A 21,706-nucleotide genomic window follows, 5' to 3' on the forward strand; every position below is an offset into this window, starting at 1 on the left:
GCAATTGTCATTAAACAGTTGTCAGTGCTATCAGTCAGTGTGTGTCATTGTAGTTAGTAGTAAGTATTGTGGTATTGATGGAAAACAAACAAGAACTTTGTTCATGTTTTAAAACTACAAAAGATCCCAAAATAGTATCAATAATATAAATTTATATTTTATTATCAATCATTACTAATTTTCTGAGTATTTTATAATTCAGCGGCTTTAATTGGTATGTACTTCCCATTAAATTTAATAATATGTTACCTTTTAAATTACAAATGATTGCAACGTAAGTAAATATAAAAACGGTTTTTATTATCAGTGGAATAAATAACTTATGAAACGGTTAATTCGTAACTTGCAAGGAATTATCTAAAGTTTAATCTTTTTCTTATCAGTGATCGTCGCTTAAATTTATATTAATTTTTTTATCACGAAAATTGTTTCGGCGATGTGTTTCAATGAAATTTAAAAAAATTCTAAATAATTTCTTTTTAATTAAAAATAAATAAAAAAAATATTTTAAGTTCAATATTATTTTTTTATTTTTTTTAGAAATTATAGTTTATGTATTAACAAAATGTATAAAACATGAAAAAAATAAAATGGAACAATATTAAAAATTTCTTCTTTTTAACCCTTAATAAACAAATTTCGTATATTTTATAACTAATTTTCCTAATATAATCTTTTCAAGTAATCATATACTCAAACCACCCTATTGTTTTCCTTTAATTCAAAACTTTGGGAATTATTTGGGAAGAGTCTCAACAATGGCCATATTATAAGGATAGAGGAGGGTATGGTACAACTTTGACATCTATATACCTGGACAAGGAGCTCTTGTAAACAGTTCCAACCCCTCCAGATCTTTAGTTTCTGTTACTTGCCAAAGTCACCGTAATGCAAGCCTTATTGTCTGACATTACAACATGTCAGCATGCTCTAAGAAATTTTCAGCTTATAATATAACTAAGGTCTTGCACTCACAGGATCATGAGAAATAGCTCCTCCAATCAAAATTCACTAAAAATAGTAGACTATCACTAAAATGAGTGAAGATTTGTAGTTTTACTAGCATTGGTATCGTTCTTGCAGCTACATGCTTGTGATGCGGCGATATTTTCTTAGGCTTCTGAGACTACGGAATCTTCTTACTATAACCATATTAGTTATACTACTGTATATAGTGAAGACTTTTAATGATGTAAGCAGTGGAAGTAAATGGTTGCCTTTGAAAGAAGCCTTGAAGAATGAAGAACACGAAAAGAACTATTTTGTTCCCAAAAGCCTAAAGGTAAAATTAAGATTATCAGATTAAGAGTATTCTAATTTTTAACATGATTGTTAAAATAGGTTTAACTTGAAAAAAGTTGTAATGGGGAGTTTGCTTATAAGCAAACAGTTCTTTAATAGACACCATGTTTTCCTGAGAAATATATTATTAGTATTATTACTGGCAAATATGAGTAAAATTGCACCCTGTGTGTAATTGCAATAAATATCCATAATATAAAAGTCATTTACGAGGACTTGCTTTACTTAAAATCCAGTCTTATTTGAATTAGTGTTAATAAGATAAGCTTCAGGGAGAATAAAGTTATTTTGTGTGATAAAATGTCCACCAATATAGATCTCACCCATAGTTGATTCAATTAGTTTGAAATAGTTGTCATAGGCTATGGTAATAAGGTCAATATGTGAGCAGTCCATTGGTTGAGGATGGTTACCTATGGTTGTATATCATGTGTTCAATGCTCGATTGTCACATTAATATCCTTGACAGTTTATTTTTGATTAAACAAAAGTTTTTGTGTAAATTGAAATATTTATTTTTTAACCCAGCTTACGGACCTCTATTGGGCATCTTTTTCTAGGGCCTAATTTTGATGAAGCTGTATAAAGTTTAAATTGGATAGAAGCATAGCATATACTGTCTCTGTTGACTTTGTACTGCCAGAAGTTATTGGCCTGTTGTATTACTAGAGTTTCAGAGGGATCACTCTTTAGAGATTTTATACCTTTAACGGATCAACCTGTATATTGTTAATTAGTCTACATGGACTGCATGTAACTCGTTAGATAACTTAGTTATCAAGTAACTGTTATCAGTATTTTAACAATTCCTGTTAAAGTTATGGGTTCTGTCGGCAATTGTACAAACACCGGCTTATCATCTAATATGATAATCAACTATGATTGTGGTATTTTGTCTGGGTAATCATATTTAAAAAAAAATGTAACATATAGAGTATGGATATTGGTCAGTGTCTCTCAACCTGAGGCCTAGTTCCACAAGGGGGCAATTTAATTGTTAAGGTGGGCAATTCGAAAGTGGACTCGACACGAGTTTAATCCATTCGCCATAATTTAAAAAGTATGTATGTTACATAGGGGGTGTAAGAATTTTAGAAAGACTAAAGTGCGGCATGGCACTAAAAGGGTTGGAAATACTGTTAGATTATTATTACAATGAAATTGTTGTCTAATAAATGGTGATTCGTTTTAGGAAAAAAAACTTTAAAGGGTCACCCCTTTAATGTATATAAATGTAAATGTATATAAATAAAAGTATTTTTGTGAATTAATGTATAGTATTAGGGGGACCGGAAAGTAATGTTTCTCAGCTCATTACATACTTGGAAGACTTTGTACACTAGATGCCAAAAGGTGGTTGATAACGAAGGTGAATGTATTGTTGATTGGAAATAAAAACTTGTTAAAGGTGTAATCGTGTGAATTTTACTTAAGAAAGTGACATTACTTTCCGGTCTCGCTAATACACTATGCAAAAATCATTGGCGCTAGTTATACTTAGGTAAAAAAAATTGTTTTATAAATTCAAATTACTAGTATATTAAAATTAACTATTGTCAGCTATCTAGCAGGTTCATTATTCAAATTTTTTTTTAAAAAAAAGACTATTAAATACCATTATTATTTTACAATATATATGTTAAACTTGTTAAAAGCCAATTTTTGGACTCTATTTGTAAGAGAATGATTTTTCCTTCTCCGGTATCCTAAGTTAGCATTAAAGAAATCATCAGGCCATGTCTCTTAAGTTGTGGTCAGACAGGTTGTCAGAAATCATCAGCCCACGTCTCTTAAGTTGTGGTCAGACAGGTTGTCAGATGTAACATAATCTTCCAGACAGCTTCCTCACTACACTGAAGTCTAAGAAATACAAGTTATCTTTCACTTAGCTTCTTCATTGGCCTCCAGTAAGTCATCTGCTGTACTTATAATTCTTATTGTACACTCTTGGATACATATAAATAGTTTCGTAATAATATACAAAAAAGTACAATGGAAGGTCTTATCACACAAGGCAATCTCTTACAGACAACTATAGTATGTTTAATAAAAATTTGAGTGATTACTTTATCCTTTATAAATTTGTTTTAAAATGTGTATCTTTATAGGCTATAACAAATTGTATACATCCAAATTTTTTGAATACAAAACTAGTCAAGTAGTAAAGAGTTCATCAAAAGACCACAAGAACGCGTCCGATACGTGCATACGATAGATGTGGAGTGACATTTTGGATGTTGATGTGAACGCATTTTTATCTCTTTGTTATTAACCAATGATTCAAGATTCATATTAAAGTTTTGGTCGTAATGGAATATAAGATGATTGATCACCTGTAAAAGATTTAAATGGGTGAATGTATTTTATATTCCCATCATTACATATAAAGTGATAATTCTGAAACTCTATTGGAATGTGACTGGTTAACTTCTGCTAATACAAAGTCTGCCAGTATAATAGTAAACAATAATAAATTTTCATATGTAATAATCCGAACTTTTGAAACACTTTCTCTTAGTATATTGTCATTTCTGACACTTTATTTTTGGACATAGTGTACTATATATTAATTGACAGGACCGGTCATTGTGATAATCCTTTGCGGAGGCCTATGTTTTTACAGTGGGTGTCAATTGGCTGATATGATGATACATTTATACTTTAAATCAATAAAATACACATAATTAATCATACTGTATTTTATATTTCTAGAAAATCGACTGGCACAATTACAAACAAATCGAGTATGAGAGAAAACGAAAAGGTAATATTTTTATGTCCCATCAGACATATTGCAGCAAAATTAAAGAAATTTTTTTTATATCTACTGGTAGCTTTTTAATTTGTGATATCTATATACCTCTTGTATATCCAGGTATAGGAGAGCAAGGTCTTCCTGCGAAGCTGCCCTCATCAGAGGCATCGTTGGAGGAGAAACTGTACTCCGTTAACGGCTTCAACGGAGCACTAAGTGACAAGATCCCTCTGAACCGCTCCCTCCCTGATATCAGGCATCCGGGTTGCAAAAATAGACGGTATATAGAGTCGCTGCCGACTGTCAGCGTGGTGGTTCCCTTCCACAATGAGCACTGGAGTACATTGCTAAGAACTGCGTACAGTGTCCTCAACAGGTCACCGGAATTTCTTATAAAAGAGGTCTTTCTTGTCGACGATGCCAGTACGAAAGGTGAGTCTTTATATATAACCACCTTTTCCAGGTTTAGTGAACCCTGTAGACATATTTCTCGCGAATAGAGCACTATGTATATATGTACTATAAACATTCTAAAATATACAGGATGATTGTTTATGGATGTAAAAGCTTTAAATTGTTGAATATATAGTTTATTTGTCAATTGATGCAATATTTTATTTAGAAAATAATAAATAAAGGGAGAAAAAGCGTTTTCAAAATAACTAAATATTAAGATTAATTATCGGTTAGCATCTGTCCTTGCAGACTGAACTGCCAGAAGTCATTGGCTTCTCGGATTCTAATAAAATAACTTTAACAGTTATGTAACATGTGCGTAGCATCTCAACCTTCTTAAGGTATGAGTTTGGTAAAATCTTTTATAAGCAGACCTTTACTCCATAAAAACATGATTCCTACCAAATATCAAGTCTGTAAATCTTGCGCTTCCAGAGATATCGTGATGAGGCAGTATATAGGTGGAAATTTGTCATATATGCGTTCATGGCAGATTGAATTTGAAATAAATAAATACATAAATTAATATTGTGATCTATAAATACTGACCGAAGCAGCTGTCGAACATTATAAATCTACAGCGCAGCAACTGTCAAGCGAGTGAAGTTCATTGGGATCTTTCTAACACACGAAATTCATTGCGAACTGTCACACACACGATGTTTATTGCCAACTGTCAAACGCGCGAAGTTCAAAGCGAACTTTGTTGCGCTTTTCCTTTTGGTCATTTGCCATTGGTATATTTATATAGGTTGTTTTTTCCATGTTATTGATTATATTCTTTTTATATTTGATTTTTGTTTGTCTTTTATGATAGTAACTTGTTTTATCTACCTTCAGTAATTTATATCTGCATTGCATGAACGGTTAACAGTATTAAATTCGCCGTTATATATTTAAATCAATTGTATAAGAAGTGTTAAATAAATAAAAGAAATCCAATTTAAATTATGTGATATAATTTATACTATGTATTAGAACTAAAGCGGATCTTGTATGTTTTTAATCTATGAAAAATTCATTATCTACACTCGATTGTAAACAATAACTGTTGCTAAATAATAGTACGTTACTAGAGATTGGAGTAGTTGGAGTTATTATTGGCTTTGAGCAGTGCGCGATACAATGTTATATAATTCACAATTTGTGCATTATTTATAAAGGATTGTCATTGCTCATAAACAAGTTTATAGAAGATGGGCAGCACTGTCTTCTGTAATTCGTAATAACACAACGCGATCGCCAACCCACAAGCCAAGCGTGGCGATTATGGTATATTCCACTTTAGATATATTTTGTGGGTCTATACCTAGCAGTGGACTTCTATGGGATGTAAAGACGCTTGTTCTACACTTATACTACATAGCTGAAATAAACAAATACATTGAGATTTGGGCAACTATATAAACTAGGAATTAATGCGATGAAGAGATATTACAGGGAGATCTCTAAGAACATGTATAGCTTACAAAGGAGATTAAAGAAGATGGGCTGCAGCGTCTTCTGCGTACTATTTCCCCCCCCCCCCATCTATTGGGAGGCCAATACCTTGCAGTAGGCGTCTATGGGTTGAAACGACGACTGTTGGCATTATCTTCATGAAGTCATAACGTGGGTTTATTAATTAATAAGTAAAACAATCGATGTTGTATTGTCATCATCATCATCGTCATCATCACCCTATAGACGCCCACTACAAGGCAAAGACCCCCAAAGATCGCCAGGAAGACCAATCTCAAGTTCCCCGTATCACGCTAATTCCAGTGATCTGAACTATGTCGTCATGGATCCTAACCAAGCCTCGTCTACAGGCTCGAGGTCGCCACTCGTGAACCTTTCGTTCCCAACGCCCACTGCCACTCTAGACAAGCAATTCTGTCCTGTACAGGAATATTTAATTCGTATCAAAAAAATTGTTTTCTATTACTAGTAGGAGGATGAGACTCGTAACTATTTAATGGAATCAGGCGTTACCTTGCGGAAGTTCATTCTAAGTAAGAAAAGGACCAATATTTATCCACTTCCGCACATGCAGTGGTAGTCGTGCAACAAACATGCGGCAAACAATGCGAATTACACAACTGCCACCGTCATATCACTTCATCTGGGCATCTTCAGGAGTTATGTTACACCGATTAGAGCCTTGACTCTGTGTTTGGTACTAACCACTGCGTGTGCGGAAGTGGCTCAATATTGGTCCTTTTCTTACTGAGACTCGTAACGTCTGGAGTAAAGTTAATTCCTTATGACGAAGAAGCAAAAAACATTCATCATCACCTTATGACTATCAATAATTCCAGATGAAAGTGTTTGTAATGGTTCAAATAGTTTAATATAACTGTAGGTGACTTTGAACATCAGTGGATTCTGTTTGTTCTTTGTCATTTAAGTGCAAATACATATTATATGAACATATTGCGCTGAGCGAACAGTTTGAACAGGTGCTCGTGTGAATAATTACCTACTAATTATTGGTAGTGGAAGGATAAGTTTAGGTCATATTAGTATAAAGGGGGGATCGTTTATAGGTATAGAAGTGAATGAATGAATGAATGAAGAGAGAATATCTAGCTCATTTTCTGTAAATCTATATACGGTACAGCCTATCCAAAATACAACAGTTTAAGAAATAATGTAATGATAATAGTAAAAAAAGCATTTTCTAAATTTATTTATTAAAATTAATTATTTTTTATTATCTGTCCTATTCTTTTTTGTAAAACCGCCACGCCACCCAGCCAACCTGAGTAGGTTGACTATCTCGTGGTGTTATGGTATGCACTCTATTGCTCATCCTCTGGAAGCTTGTTTGTATACTACCGCTGCTCGAATGTAGACCAGGTAACAGATGATAGTTTTGTCATAGATTTCCTGAAGCAGAAGTTAGATGAGTATCTGTCGGAGCACCTGCCAAAGGTGAAAGTCCTTCGGCTGGCGCAGCGGAGCGGGCTGATTGCGGCGCGTTTAGCCGGCGCCAGGGCCGCTACGGCCGACGTGCTGCTATTCCTGGACTCCCACACGGAGGCGACCGTGAACTGGCTGCCACCCTTGCTAGGTATAATACTGGTAAATGTGGTTCAATAAGAGTATTTTTAATGTGGTCATTTCCAAACCACGTTTCATTTATTTCTTCTTTGATGGTTTACGTTACTGTTTCTCAGAGCCAATCGCCTTGGACTACCGAACGGTCGTGTGTCCATATATCGACGTGATAGCATACGACACCTTCGAGTATCGTGCACAGGATGAAGGAGCAAGGGGTGCCTTTGATTGGGAGCTCTTCTACAAACGGCTGCCGGTTCTGCCCAGCGATGAAGCCAATATGCCTGAACCCTTCCAGTGAGTTACATACATTTTATTTTTACTATAAATTTCCACTGCAGATCCGTTATATACGCGACAGTATTAGTCAATTGTTAGATGGTGTTAAAGATGATGGTCTTTGACCAGAGTGTGTTTTTGGTGATGACATACGTATCCGAGACGTAGTTACGATAGGCGTTATAACAAAGCTCAAAGTTACAGACAGCAATGGAAAGTTAACCCTTAGTAGCCTGATTTACGAAAGTGATTTTTTTAAAATATTACTGTGTTTGCTTAATATGTTGCTAAATTTCGTTGGAAAGAATATTACACAACAGCAAAATACGTACAGCCAACCTATAAAAAAAAAAAACTAATAGTAATGGGAACATTCGGTTTAAAAGATTGGTATCGAAATTGAAACTCTAGGTTATTAAGGGTTAAAGATAAAGCATAAAATTAATTAGGAACTCTTAAGAAAACTGTCATTAAATAACTGCTTCGCAAAATGACATATGTGGTGAAGGTGCAGAAAGAAACTCTACAGAAACAGTTATGCTCTGAGTTTCGCTAAGAGATCCAATAAGAAATGAGATCCTCAGGAGAACTAAAATCACTGATGAAGCTCAAAACATTGCTCGTTTAGACTGACAGTGGGCTGGGCATATCGCTCGTTCAACCGATGGCCGTTCAGGTCGAAAGGTTCTAGTGACGTCACGGATAGATCTCCCACTAGTTGGACATAGTTAAGGTTGCGAAATGTCGCTGGATTTGGACAGCGTAAGAGTATTCATCAAGGTGATCTTTGAGGGAAGCCCATGTCTTGAAGTAGGCAAAAATTGTCTTATAAAAAAAGTAATTGTTTTAAAAGCATTATTTAGCAGGTAATGGTGATATCGAAACAATTTTTGTATTACATCATCATGGTGATCTAATCTGAAGGAGGCCCATGTCTTGTAGTAGGAGTTTATAGACATATGATGATGACGACACACTGGTTTCCTCGTGAGAGGAACTTTGCACTGCATTGAAAGAGTTTATATAAATATAAACTTGATGGTCATTGTGGATTCCAGGAGCCCGGTGATGGCAGGTGGCTTGTTCGCGATTTCGAGTAAGTTCTTCTGGGAGCTGGGCGGGTATGACCCAGGATTGGATATCTGGGGCGGAGAGCAGTATGAGCTCAGTTTTAAGGTATGATTGATTCTTCTTTCTTTAGATATACACCTACATGGGGGGGGGGGGTGTATATGATATATCGTTGTACGCTGTATGGTATATGGATGAAAGGGACGAAAACTCTCTTTTTCTCTTTTTAGCCGATATACGTCCACTGCAAGGCATAAGTCTCTCCCAAAGGGGCTTCCCCTACATATAGTAATCGCCCATCGCAGTCTGGTATTATGGTACGCAGAAGACACTGTTGCCCATCCTTTGGAAATTTGTCTGTGAACAGTGACAATCTTATATAAATAATGCACAAAGTGTGAATTTATATAACACTGTATCCCAGGAATCAAACTCGCGACGTACGATCGCAAATCTCAGTCCTCTACCGTTGGTCTACCAATACAGAAAGGATTATTTGATGAATAAAACATGATCAAATATAATAATATATATGAAGGAATAAAGACATATGTTTTTAAACAACATTTACATTTAACTATAGTATAGAGGTAGAGATAGTTGACTGACTAGACCTCGTCCCTAGGCCACGTTTTATATAGTGCTACACCTTGTTTACAAGCTGTCCCATTAATCAACGTAAATCTGGAATCGAGTGATAGTCAATTATTGTTAAAATTGCCATTCAATAAGTAAATGAATAGTATGCAATTTTTACCACTGTAATAAAAAAGGTGAAATTGTCATTTAAAACTCCTGGGCATTAGGAAGTCATGTATTTTTTTTCCTATATTGATAGGAATGTCTGTAGTATCTGTCTGTAGTGTTCGTCAAGAGTTGGAATATCGTTTAGCTCTGCCAAAACTATTTTAAAGCATGTTTTGTGTCTCAAATTGGTCGTTGTCATACTGCATTGGTTCTTCCCGACGTTTTTTTGCCAAAAAATCGACTCATATCGTTCCGCAACAACCGTATTTGCCTTTTGGCTATTAAATAAACTATGATTTATTTTCCAAAGCACGTCTCACGCCAACCGCAGTAGTTTTAGAAAATTGACATTTTACAATCGAAAGTGACGTTGACAACCAAGTGACGTTTCTGCACTTTGTTGCCATTAATAGTTCGCATTTAAAACCTTTTTCATAAATTTAAATTAAAAAAACATATTTGTATCAATATACAAACATTTATAAATAGGAGTGTAAATCGAGCGGCAGCTAAATATTGTGTGTCCATTGTTTTTTTATCCCCCTATATATAAATATATGTATATATATATAACCCGCAAACGTTGTTTTGCAAAAAAAATATTTTTAATTTTCAATTTAAAAATAAGGGTTGATCGTAGGGGGGTGAAAATTTAGGGTTGTATTTATTTTTGTATGTTGTATCATAAAAAAATAAAAACAAAAAATTTCGTCAAAAAAATAAAAAAAAAATTTTAAGGGTGAACAACCCTTATCACTTAGGGGTATGAAAAATAAATAGTTGCCGATTCTCAGACCTACTAAATACGCATATAAAATTTGGTAAAAATCGGTCAAGCCGTTTCAGAGGAGTTCAAGTTCGAACACAGTGAACACGAGAATTTTATATATTAGATTAATGCACAGAAAAAAGAAAAGAAATGATAAACAGTACGAATTCAAATTTTACTAATTTGATTTTGAACTGCTAAATGTAATGTTTTTGTTATCAAAACCAGCCACATGCGAATACTACAGACAGAGATTTTTTATTACAAGTTATTATTTCCGCAGATTTGGCAGTGTGGCGGGCGCATGCTGGACGCGCCTTGTTCACGTGTCGGTCACATTTACCGCAAGTTCGCGCCATTTCCCAACCCTGGGCACGGAGACTTCGTCGCTCGGGTAAGACCTACTCTATTTTTTAGATCTAGTCCAAAACTGAGGTCTTTGTTAATGATGTATGGATCAGAAACGTGCTCGCTTATGATAGCCCTTATAAGTAGGTTCTATGTCACCCAGAGGGCAAAGGAGAAGGTTATGTTCGGAGCTACGCTGTATGGCGGACAGTCCCACTGGACAACGCGCCAATGTGGTGGTGAAATGAAATAAACGGATGCAATTGAGAAAATACAAATTTATTGTTCACACTACCACTATACAAAGGTAGGCGCGTCGGAGCGAGAGTTTATTGCGGCGTGCTTGCGTATGCGCCGAGACGCGCGCGCCGAGCGACCGGGGATCCGGGCCGCTGGCTTACGTCACATCGTTAATGCCCTAGGGCGCGCATGTTGCCGCCGCGGACAGGACAGTCCGACGTAGTGGGACTGTCCGCCATAGCTGCGAGATCGAATCAGAAATGAGATTTGCAGAACGAAAGTCAAGGGTCGATCACGAGCCGGTTGGGGGTGGTCAGGTCGCCCACTAGGGGTACCGATTACATAGTGTAAATCGCGAAAGGGAATGTACAATGCGATTAAAATAAGAATAGGACCGGCCTAGCGCCATGTTGTGACGTCACAACGGGAACTCGGTATAGTGTGCAAAAAAAGCAATGTTAAAAAATAATACTAGTGGCTAAAGTCACTCGCTCGGTTACCTTCGAAGCAGTTTCCAAATGCTTAATGAAACTTCCAAATACATCACGCGATATATGAATATTGCCATCTGGCCCTGGTACAATTCTTGCTTGTTTTAACTGGTCCAACAACATAATGGCACGTTTTTTCTCTTCCTCGAAGTACTCATCAACATTGCTGATAATCTCTCGAGCTCGCCGATGTAAAACACCTCTTTTGCTCATTGTAGAACAAATTAAACAATCAACAAAAACAATTATTATTATATTTTTATTTTATATATTTAATGCTGACCGTAATTATATGAGTGAAGTTAGCCGAGAGCCCGTCCTATTCTTATTTTAATCGCATTGTATGTTTGAATGTAAAATATGATAAAAACTGTAAAACAAGACCAGTCAATGGACCGATATCAACGGAACTCGATAAATCAATTCAATATCAATGGTTAAGATATGTTAGCATATGGTGTATTTATCATAGTATCTATAAAGACGATCCTTGATTTCAATTGTGGATTTTTTTGCCTGAATTTTTTTTTTCAATTTTGGTTAATTAAGAAGGTTGTGATTTTAATGGCTGTTAAACTCTAAACTAAATGACGCATCACTCAAACCGACAGTATAATTACTTTATATATGTTATATAAATATGTGAAAATTTTATGTTAATTTATTATATTAATAACTTAAATGTGTGTCAAATAATAATGTCATAAGTAAGAAAAGGACCAATATTTAGCCACTTTCACAACAAGTATTTGAGTGACTTTGACTCTGTGTTTGGCACTAATCGGTGTAACATAACTCCTGAAGATGCCCCGTAGAGAGGTGAAATACGTGTTGAGTGATTTAACGGTGCAGTTGTGTGATTCGCATTGTTTGCTCCATACACATTTATCAGCGGGCTGGCGGGCGGTGCACTTTGTTGCACGACTACCACTGCATGTGCGGAAGTGGCTAAATATTGGTCCTTTTCTTACTTAGGATGGACTTCCGCAAGGTAACGCCTGATTCCATTCAATAATATCATATTAATATAAGACTATCTACAGGTTGACGAATGTAGGGTAGCATTTAAAGTTATTAAGTAGGAAATTTAAAAAGTCACATAGTTATCAAATAACTTTTCATATATACGGTAGAGTTGGTAGAGTCTTGAAATCAGTGAATTTGAATTCTAAATAGTTTTTGAGAGAATCTAAGATTTGTTTGACGTTTGTTAACTAGAGGGCAGTGGCGTAGCTATGGTATTTGGGGCCTGGGGCAGATTGGGGATTAGTGCCCCCCCCCCCCCCGCTAAAGAGTCTCAATAATTTCAAAATTCAGAACAGAATATAGTTAATATACATGTTTTTTGGTTCAAAATAATAATAGATATATACAAAATTAATAAAATGTATTGGGAAAATTTAAAAACGAACATTCTTCGCTTTTTGGCCTGCAAAGTCATTAATCACATTTTCAAAATCAATAGTGTCGACTAGTTCATGTTCTAGTGACATTATTGCAAGATTATTTGATCTATTTATCATTAAATAATCTTGCAATAATGTAATAATTTATTATTTTGTCATTTAGGGCCCTTTTAAAAAACACTTTATGTGTTTTGCGAATGAAACACTGTGTATTATATATTTGTAACCGTTTACTTTTTTTTTAATGTTCATATTATTTAACAACTTTTTTTTGCGCAAAATTAGTAACTATCGATATTCTTTTTATGTTATTTACTTTAAATTATGGTTTTCATTTTTCTTTTAACATTTCATTATTCATCATTCAAAAAAAATAATTAAAAAAAATTATTTTCAACTTTGGTGCCCCCCCTGCTTGTGGTGCCTGGTGCGGCCGCCCCGCTCGCCACACCCTAGCTACGCCACTGCTAGAGGGTGTTCAAATTTTGAAACAATTGTGTATATTTAAAAAAAAAACTAGAACTACAGGCGTGTAGCCGAAGTATGGATGGACGAATACGCGCAGTACCTGTACAAGCGCCGCCCCCACTACCTGCAGGTGGACACCGGGGATATATCCGCACAGAAGCAACTCCGTGTCGACCTTCGCTGCAAGTCATTCCGCTGGTTCATGACGCAGGTACGAGCAGTGCGTATTATCATAGCCGTAAGATGTCCACTGCAGGGAATAAGCTTCCAGTTTCCAATATTTAACAAGTTTAGTTAATAATAAAGTCTTATTTGTGCTCCAATATTCTCAATAAATTAAAAAAAGATAAAACTCGTTTATTCAACATTGGAACTTTAAATAAAATTCTTATTTATCAATATATCTATTAATTTTTATAATATATTTTATATTTGACTCTACTCTGCTTTGCCAGGTGTTATAGTTGTGGAGAAGAAGCAGGAAGAAACTCCACAACAACACATATTTTAATAAAGTTTAGCACAGATTTATACATATACACTTTATCAGATATAGCCTAGATTAAATCAAATTAATCAAGCTACATAATTTCCAAGGATTCTGGCCATTTATATATTCGTACATTGAATAGTAAATCTTTTCCTTCAGTTTACTTTTAATACGTGTTTTGAATTTTGTAAATAGTAGCACAATAATGGGTTGCGAAAATTTAAAAAAAAATAGGATTCTGTTTATTATAAAAAAAAATATTTGTTACAAAGAAAACTGTGGTCCAATACTGTACCTGTTATACTGTAACGTGGTTAAGTTTGGGTGTAAAATATGGAAGGAAAGGTAACAAGTACACGGGACAGGTGTACTGTACCAATTGGTATGAGTACAGTACACTTTGGGTACAGTATAATTAGCAAACTAGGTTAGAGAGTGGTGATGTACATTTCGAATTGAGATAGAGTGTCTTGTTAATCTCTATTCCTAATAATCTTGCTTGGGATTAGATTGTATAAACATTATCTCTGTTCACAAATAAACAATATATTACTACGTCATAATTATTAATTTCAATAATTTTTTTTCAGATAGCATTCGATTTAACAGCGAAGTACCCTCCAGTTGAACCTGAACCATTCGCTGAAGGGAGAGTGAGTAACATATATAGAAATGAATATTAAACTATAGGAGTAGTATCGCAGGCATATATTACCTGAGTATATATTATACTGATAAGTTTACATAAATAAATGTATATACTATATATTACATATAAACATATATTACACTAAACATATATACTTGGGTTAATAGTGGCCTCTCTTATGGGAGACAAAGAGTGTCGCCATATATTTCTGAGGTATCGCCTTGTGGTTATTGAAAAATAAAATAAAAGAAAATTACTTGACATATCACACGTTTCAGAAAAATAAAAATTCAGATAATCGATTAATTTTATATCAACACTGCCTGTGCCCGCTACTTCGTCCGCGTGTAATATAACATAATATTATTCAGTTTATTGAGTTTCTTTTCGTTTAAGAATTTTCCGAATAGAAACTAGCCTAGGTTACTCCTTATTACATCAGCCACCTTCTGGTATAAGTCCCGTCGAAATCGCTCCAGTCATTTCAGAGATTAGCCGGAACAAACACAGACGAAAATTTTAAAAAAAAAATTGGTACATTGTTATTTTTATATATGGTAATTTTTGTGGTAACTTTTATAATATCATCAATACAAATAAACCAGTGACCACATTTCATCATATATATATATATATATATATATATATATATATATATATATATATATATATAAATGTTTAGTAAACCGATAATAAAGGAATACCGTGTTACAGATACGTCCGGCTACCCACGGGCAGTTGTGTGCGGATATGCGGCGAGGGGAGCAAGGTGCTTCGCTTGAGCTACGCGCCTGTGCACAGTCCGCAGCCTCCGAGCAGCGATTCCTACTCTCCTGGCACAAGGATATCAGGTCAGCTGTAGTGCCTTCCATGAAGACATGCATATTTTAAGTGTCACCTATTGATTGATATGCATATTTGAAAAGTGTCATCTATAAAGATATGCATATTTGAAAAGTCATATCTATAAAGTTTTGCATATATTAAAAGTGTCACCTGTAAAGACGTATATTTGAAAAGTGTCATCTATAAAGGTATGTATATTTGAAAAGTGTCATCTATAAAGGAATGCATATTTGGATATAGCCATATACAAACGTATGGACGTTTGGATAATGCCATAAACAAAGGTTGGCATATTTGGATAGTGCCAACCACAAAGATGTGCCCTATTTCTTATGCTATGCAAAACCTTTATTGGTGTTTAAATTCTTTTCAAATCCATACATTAGATTAATGGGTTTGAATATTTTTTTTCGTTCTAACCTGGTTCAGTAACTTTCGTGGTGAACTATGTATCGTTTTAAAATAAACTGCTATGTGATGTCTCGAATTATCATGCGTAATGATTAAGTTCATTAAAGCAAAGTTTTTAAAATTCTTTTATGTTGAAAAATATTCTCTCTCGACTGAGTTTGTTGTGGCGTCGTCTCAGATCATTGCGCGCTTGGAACCAATTGGTATGTTGTTTTTGATTTAACCCTTCCGTTACCAGCGCCTAAGTTAGCCGGCAACCTTTTTGATTTGGGCAAATAAATCACTAGGAATTATCCTAACTTCTATTTTTAATTTATATACCAGTAAAATATTTAAAAATGTAACACAAATGAGAAAATTCGAACATCAGCCTACCGCCATGCAATGTGCATGCTTCGCGGCGCACATGTCCGGTTCAGTAGCGTCATTTCGGCGTAACGGACTGCGGTAAAGAAAGGGTTAAATATTTTACTTGTGATGAGAGGCAAAGTCGTCAAATACATTATTTGAGAGTGCTAGACGGTTTAGGTCGGGGAGGAAATGCAGCCTGTTTCAGCTCCGGTGTTGTACTTCCCTCAGTCTTTGGTCCAACGATGGGCAAGTGGTACACTGATTCGTACTGAACACTAGAGTGGTACACTGTAGAAGATGGTGCTGGATGAGCCTGTAATGCGCAGAGGCACAAAGAAGTACGTGCAAGCCCGTATTTTAAATCTCAATGGGGTTTTAGGACTAACAAAAAATTTTAACCACAGTAACACTTATTAAAAATTAATCGAGATTTAAAGAAATAAACACTCAAGTTATATGAATATGACTAAGCATAAGGCACAGCGGTAAAGGTGTGTCTGGAAAGTTTCTGGCAGTAATGTCCGATGGCTGCGCATGCGCAAGCAAAATGGCTGCGCGTATCCCAGCAGTTTTAAACAATAGGATGAGTTAAAAGTAGACGGAATTTATTCAATGTATTTTTTTATTAATTTATTACCACGTTACATACCTTCAGGTCCAAAGATCGTAACATGTGCTGGGACGTTCCTGATTCGACTCCTGAGAGCCCCATCATCCTGTATTCTTGCCACCTGGGCGGCGGCAACCAGCTCTGGAGGTATGATATGGTAAGTATACACGCATACACACATTAACGCACGTTTTCACGCACACACAAATAAGTATAGCATATTCAAATCCATGGTGGTCACTGCTTAAGGAAATAATCTATCACCATCTTCCACCTACTTACGTCTATAAGGTTGTTCGTTTGGGATGATTGAGGAAATATTGCTTTGTTTAAGTTAAATAATAAAGATTGCATGACAATAATTATATTTATTATATATTTGTATGTGCACGTCACATATTTAATGCGATCCGGTTTTAATGATTTCTATATTCATCAAAAGTGACATGAATAACTCCAAAGTGATTTGCATACATTTTTAAACACAAAATTGTATTTTTTGCGATTTGGGGTCTGTGATCATGACATAAAATAAATTTTTAATCTGTACGTGTGAACAGAGTACGAAGCAGTTAAAGCATGGCGGCAATGAAAACTGCTTGGACTGGGAGAAGGCAACGCGACGAGTGTTCATCAACCGCTGCAGCGGTGCGGAGTCCCAGCGCTGGGATGTGGACAACGTGCACGCGGAAGCTATGTCGCGGTGGGACAAGACGCTCTTAAGGGTCACAGGTCCTATAGAGGAATATTAACAGAGTTAAGTTTAAACTGAGACATCGATGTAAGAGTTATTTAGGTGTCTTTTGAAATATTTCGTTTCCTTGAGCTGGGATAATAATTCTTTTTTAAATTAATGAAAACAATTACAAATCAAAATGTAGGTAGTGCTTGAAGTGGAATATAAGTAACCAGTTTAATAAACAAGCAAAATTAATTACAATTAAACCTAACACACTTTGTTCGGTTTTGGATATGATTAATCAATTTGATACTTAAAGCGAACTCCCAAATTCGCGAATTTCATAGCGAACCGTCAAACGCAAGAAGTTCACAACTAACTGTCAAACGCGCAAAGTTTACTGCGAGTCGTCAAAAGCATGAAGTTTACAGCGAAAAACATCAAACGCGCGAAGTTCACAGCAAACTATCAAACGCGCGAAGTTCACAGCGAACCATCAAACGTGCGAAGTTCACAACTAACTTAAACGCGCAAAGTTGAAAGGCATCTTAAGAACTTTAGACAAAGGCATATTATGCTTTATAGAATTGATGAATGTATGATGGTGTAAAATTAAATTAAATCGAAAGATTAGAAAGAAAAAAAGACAAAATTTTAAGATTAAGTTTATTTTTTTATTTTTATATACAGGCGTCCCTCGTATAACACGGTTAATTCGTACCGTGCTATATCGAAACCGTGTTATTCGAAACAAGGTATACCGTGTAGTATCGAGACCTTGTCTTGAGTTATATCGAAACCTTGTTATACGAAACCTTGAAATAATATAAATAAAGGCAATGTGTACCGTGTTATATCGAAACCAAATCTTATGGTGTAAAATTTTATGATAGCTGAAATTTCGTTCCAAATACTACATAAATGAAAAAGGAAGTTACCTTCAAGTTTTTATTAAGAAAAATAAATGAAATTCAATTTTATGATAAAATACAAAAATGAAAAAATACAACAAAAAATATATTCAAAGACTAATAATTATAATTAATAAAAATGTTCGAATAGTAGCTTCGTTTAAATTTAATGATTTTGCAATCGATGTAGGTTTTTCTGCGCTTTTTATACGATCTAAAATTCCAATTTTTTCTTCGAGTGAAATAAATTTTCGTTTAAATTTTTGCTTCTTGATCTTGTCAGACATTATCTAAATTTAGGGTCCACAATAAGATTTACAATAAACGTTACAACTTCATTTTTACATACCTCAAATTAAAATTATTATGCACTTATAAACTTGCAAAAGAAGGCTTTTTTACTATGTACTTTTTATCACTTTTTACTTTACTTTCTAAAATGTTAAAAACAAAGCAAGCTAAAACTTTATCAACTTCATTTACAAAGGACGAAACGCATATGTACTTTCACTTCTCAAAACGAAATGAGATATTTTTTTGTAGCAATAAATTTGGGGTATTCCCCTTATTGAACGGAAAAAAATTCAAATTTCCAATGCATATTTTTCAAAATCGTGTTATGTATTTCAAAACCGTGTTTTACCGTGTAATATCGAAACCGTGTTATACTAATCTCAATTCTTGTACCGTGTAATATCGAAACCGTGTTTTACAAGTACCGTGTTATACGAGGGACGCCTGTATACGAAATACGTTGACCATCTGTTAAATAAGTTGCCATGTATAATAGTCATTGGTACGTGGCAACATTTATAATTAAAGTCTAGCTGTCCCGATAGACTGTCGTAATAGGAAGTGATCACTTGATAAATGTATATATTTGAAATAAATATTTTTTCTATTTTTAAATATTGACCGTTACAGCTGCTATAAATGTGCAGTGAACTGTCGAATGCGCGAAGCTCGCAATGAAATGTCAAATTTGTAAAAATTCAGTAGTTGTTGTTGTTTCATATGATTTGATATTTTTTTCATAAGAATGTACTACAAAGTATTAGGAAATTTATAAAAATTCAAGTTATATATATTATAAACAGATGCCTATGATGCCTATATATGATCTCGCGTATTTTGCCTTAATTTGTAAAAAAAAACTTTCCTAATATTGGCCTATTTGCTACTTTTGATAAAACTAGTGTTTTTCACGCCTTTTTTTTCTGTGTAATATATTTTTATATAGTTTTACCAAAAATTAAAACTGATAATTCGTAAGAGTTATTTTTTGAGTTGTCTTATTTAAACGAAATGTATAATATACACCTAAAAATTATGAAATATTCACAATATAATATAAAAAAGTTATAAGCATCTAAATGAAAACGGTTAAAAGTGTTATACATAGAATAAATAATTTCAAAAAAAAAATTCTATATATATGATTTTTTTAATTGTCTGTGCAGATAAATCAACTTTATTAATAATAGATTACCGGAGATTTTTAGAGAGGGAAACGAAAGTTATTTAGTAAATTTCTTCAATTTTTCTAATAAAGAAGGCCTAACTGCCATAAAAACGTATTGAATTAACTCATAACAATTGCACTATAATATTTTATATCAAAGAACTTTTTACGATAGAATGAAATTTGTTAATATTGGATGTAAAAATTAAAAACAAATTGCCATGTTCAAAATTTAATGTTACTAGTATGCTCGGAGTATCCTTGTGAGATCTAATCATAAATAAGAAGATCCAAAGAAGAACCAAGGTTACTGATGTAGATCAAGGAATTGCTCGTATGAAGTGGCAGATGGTTAGGCACACCGCTCATGCAAACGATGGACCATGAGCTGGTGGACGCGGTACACGTCGACTTCCCACTAGGTGGACCGACCTAAATAGTTGGGATATTTGAGGGAAACTTATGCCATGAAGTGGACTTCTGTCTGTAAAAAAAAGATGAATGCTACTAGTGTAAATAAATGTTTCTTTTTAATTATATTCTTGTAAATTTACAAATTTATACATTGTTTTTAATAATTATTTCATTAAAGTTTGATTAAAGAATTACTGGTAATTGATTATTAACATTGCATTTAAATATTTCCATATTTATGTTTTAAAGTTTTATTTTCGAAATAAGTATGTACTTGTCCAGTTCTAAAAGTGGAATTTTGGTTGATAGTTATACCTTCTATAACGTTGTATTTTTATAACGCGTTTTGAGGATAGTTCTTGTATTCCAAAATTTGAATGTGGTTCAAAATTGAGATCATAAGTGAATTAAGTACATCTAAGTGGAAATTATCAAGTAGCATTGTTATTGAAATAATGTAATAAGTGGCTAAAGCTTTGAGGATGTTTTTTTTTAAAAATCCGTCTAATAAAAAAATAAAAAATTACTTGGACTGTGAATGAATTGGTAGTTTTTTTTTTAAATAAAAACTTGTAGTTAATCTGTATTTTAAATAGAACTTCATGTTAAAATAATAGTAAGCTGTTGTAAATTTTTTTCTAAATAAAATTTAGTCGATGTCTATGCCATTTTGCACAGATTAATAAAGTTTTTTATATTTATAATATGTAACTAAATACATATTCTTTGATGTAGAAATTTTTAAATAGATTTATTTTTTTAATATTGTAACATTTTTTACAGTTAATATTGAGTTAACATGAAATGTAAGATTCAGTAATAAAAATGAATGATCCCTAAGATATTTTTTGTTATTATAGTGTGAAATCACATTAATGCAATATATAGGTTATTAGTTACAGGTGTAAAAACTTTAAAGGGGTATATGTGTATTTATTTAGCTCTTAATAGTTTCAAAAATAATAGCGTAATAATAATATAGTCTAAAAAAGCGTTTTTACATTTCGGATAACATATTGAAATTAATAATTGTCTATCATCTATTCTGTCTGTAGACTTTGTACTGTTAGAAGTTATAACTGTCAAATATTAAGAGAGTTTCAGAGTGATCATATTATACAGAGTCATTATAAATAAGTTTAAAATCTTTTTGCTAACAAAGAGGTTATACATTCACTCCATTCAAGTTTTTACACCAATAATTAAACACCCTGTATAGATGGGTGATGTATATATATATATATTTTTTTTATTTATGACCCCCGCTATTGGGGGCCTCTCGTACCCCTGTTTATGGTGGGACAGGGACTTTATTTGCAATTTAATTTTTCACATGATTTTTTATTGATGTATATATTGTTGAGCTATTCGGTCGACGTATATATTGCTAAACATATCACTAATTATATGCAAGCACTTAATAAATTATATTTACAGAGAATTTTTATTTCGTTACCCTCGATATTACGGTGAAAATTTGGTTTGCCTCACATTTTTTAACCCTCCACT

General features: G+C 33.9%; 1 protein-coding gene across 1 annotated transcript; it reads left to right on the forward strand.

Annotated features, from left to right (window-relative positions):
- The first annotated feature begins 88 nt into the window (after positions 1-88).
- Positions 89-17,570, forward strand: LOC137928733 (N-acetylgalactosaminyltransferase 6-like). Its single transcript, XM_068771685.1, has 13 exons — positions 89-214; positions 1,084-1,282; positions 4,015-4,066; positions 4,178-4,489; positions 7,380-7,568; positions 7,675-7,852; positions 8,893-9,010; positions 10,705-10,815; positions 13,427-13,585; positions 14,455-14,517; positions 15,228-15,364; positions 16,777-16,888; positions 17,292-17,570. The coding sequence occupies exons 2-13, from the start codon at positions 1,088-1,090 to the stop codon at positions 17,481-17,483; spliced, it is 1,818 nt and encodes a 605-aa protein (XP_068627786.1). The 5' UTR covers positions 89-214; positions 1,084-1,087; the 3' UTR covers positions 17,484-17,570.
- The last annotated feature ends 4,136 nt before the right edge of the window (positions 17,571-21,706 follow it).

The sequence above is a fragment of the Battus philenor genome, unplaced genomic scaffold (assembly GCF_028537555.1).
Source record: "Battus philenor isolate CCGP_79_NKW_IND1 unplaced genomic scaffold, ilBatPhil1.0.hap1 SCAF_4, whole genome shotgun sequence".
NCBI classification, from domain to species: Eukaryota; Metazoa; Arthropoda; class Insecta; order Lepidoptera; family Papilionidae; genus Battus; species Battus philenor.

Bases quoted from the DNA above. Each gene is read 5' to 3' on its own strand.
- LOC137928733 (XM_068771685.1), top strand. From the start codon at position 1,088: ATGCTTGTGATGCGGCGATATTTTCTTAGGCTTCTGAGACTACGGAAT. The intron at 7,853-8,892 runs GTGAGTTACATA...TGTGGATTCCAG, and splicing joins AATATGCCTGAACCCTTCCA to GAGCCCGGTGATGGCAGGTG. The intron at 15,365-16,776 runs GTCAGCTGTAGT...ACATACCTTCAG, and splicing joins TCCTGGCACAAGGATATCAG to GTCCAAAGATCGTAACATGT.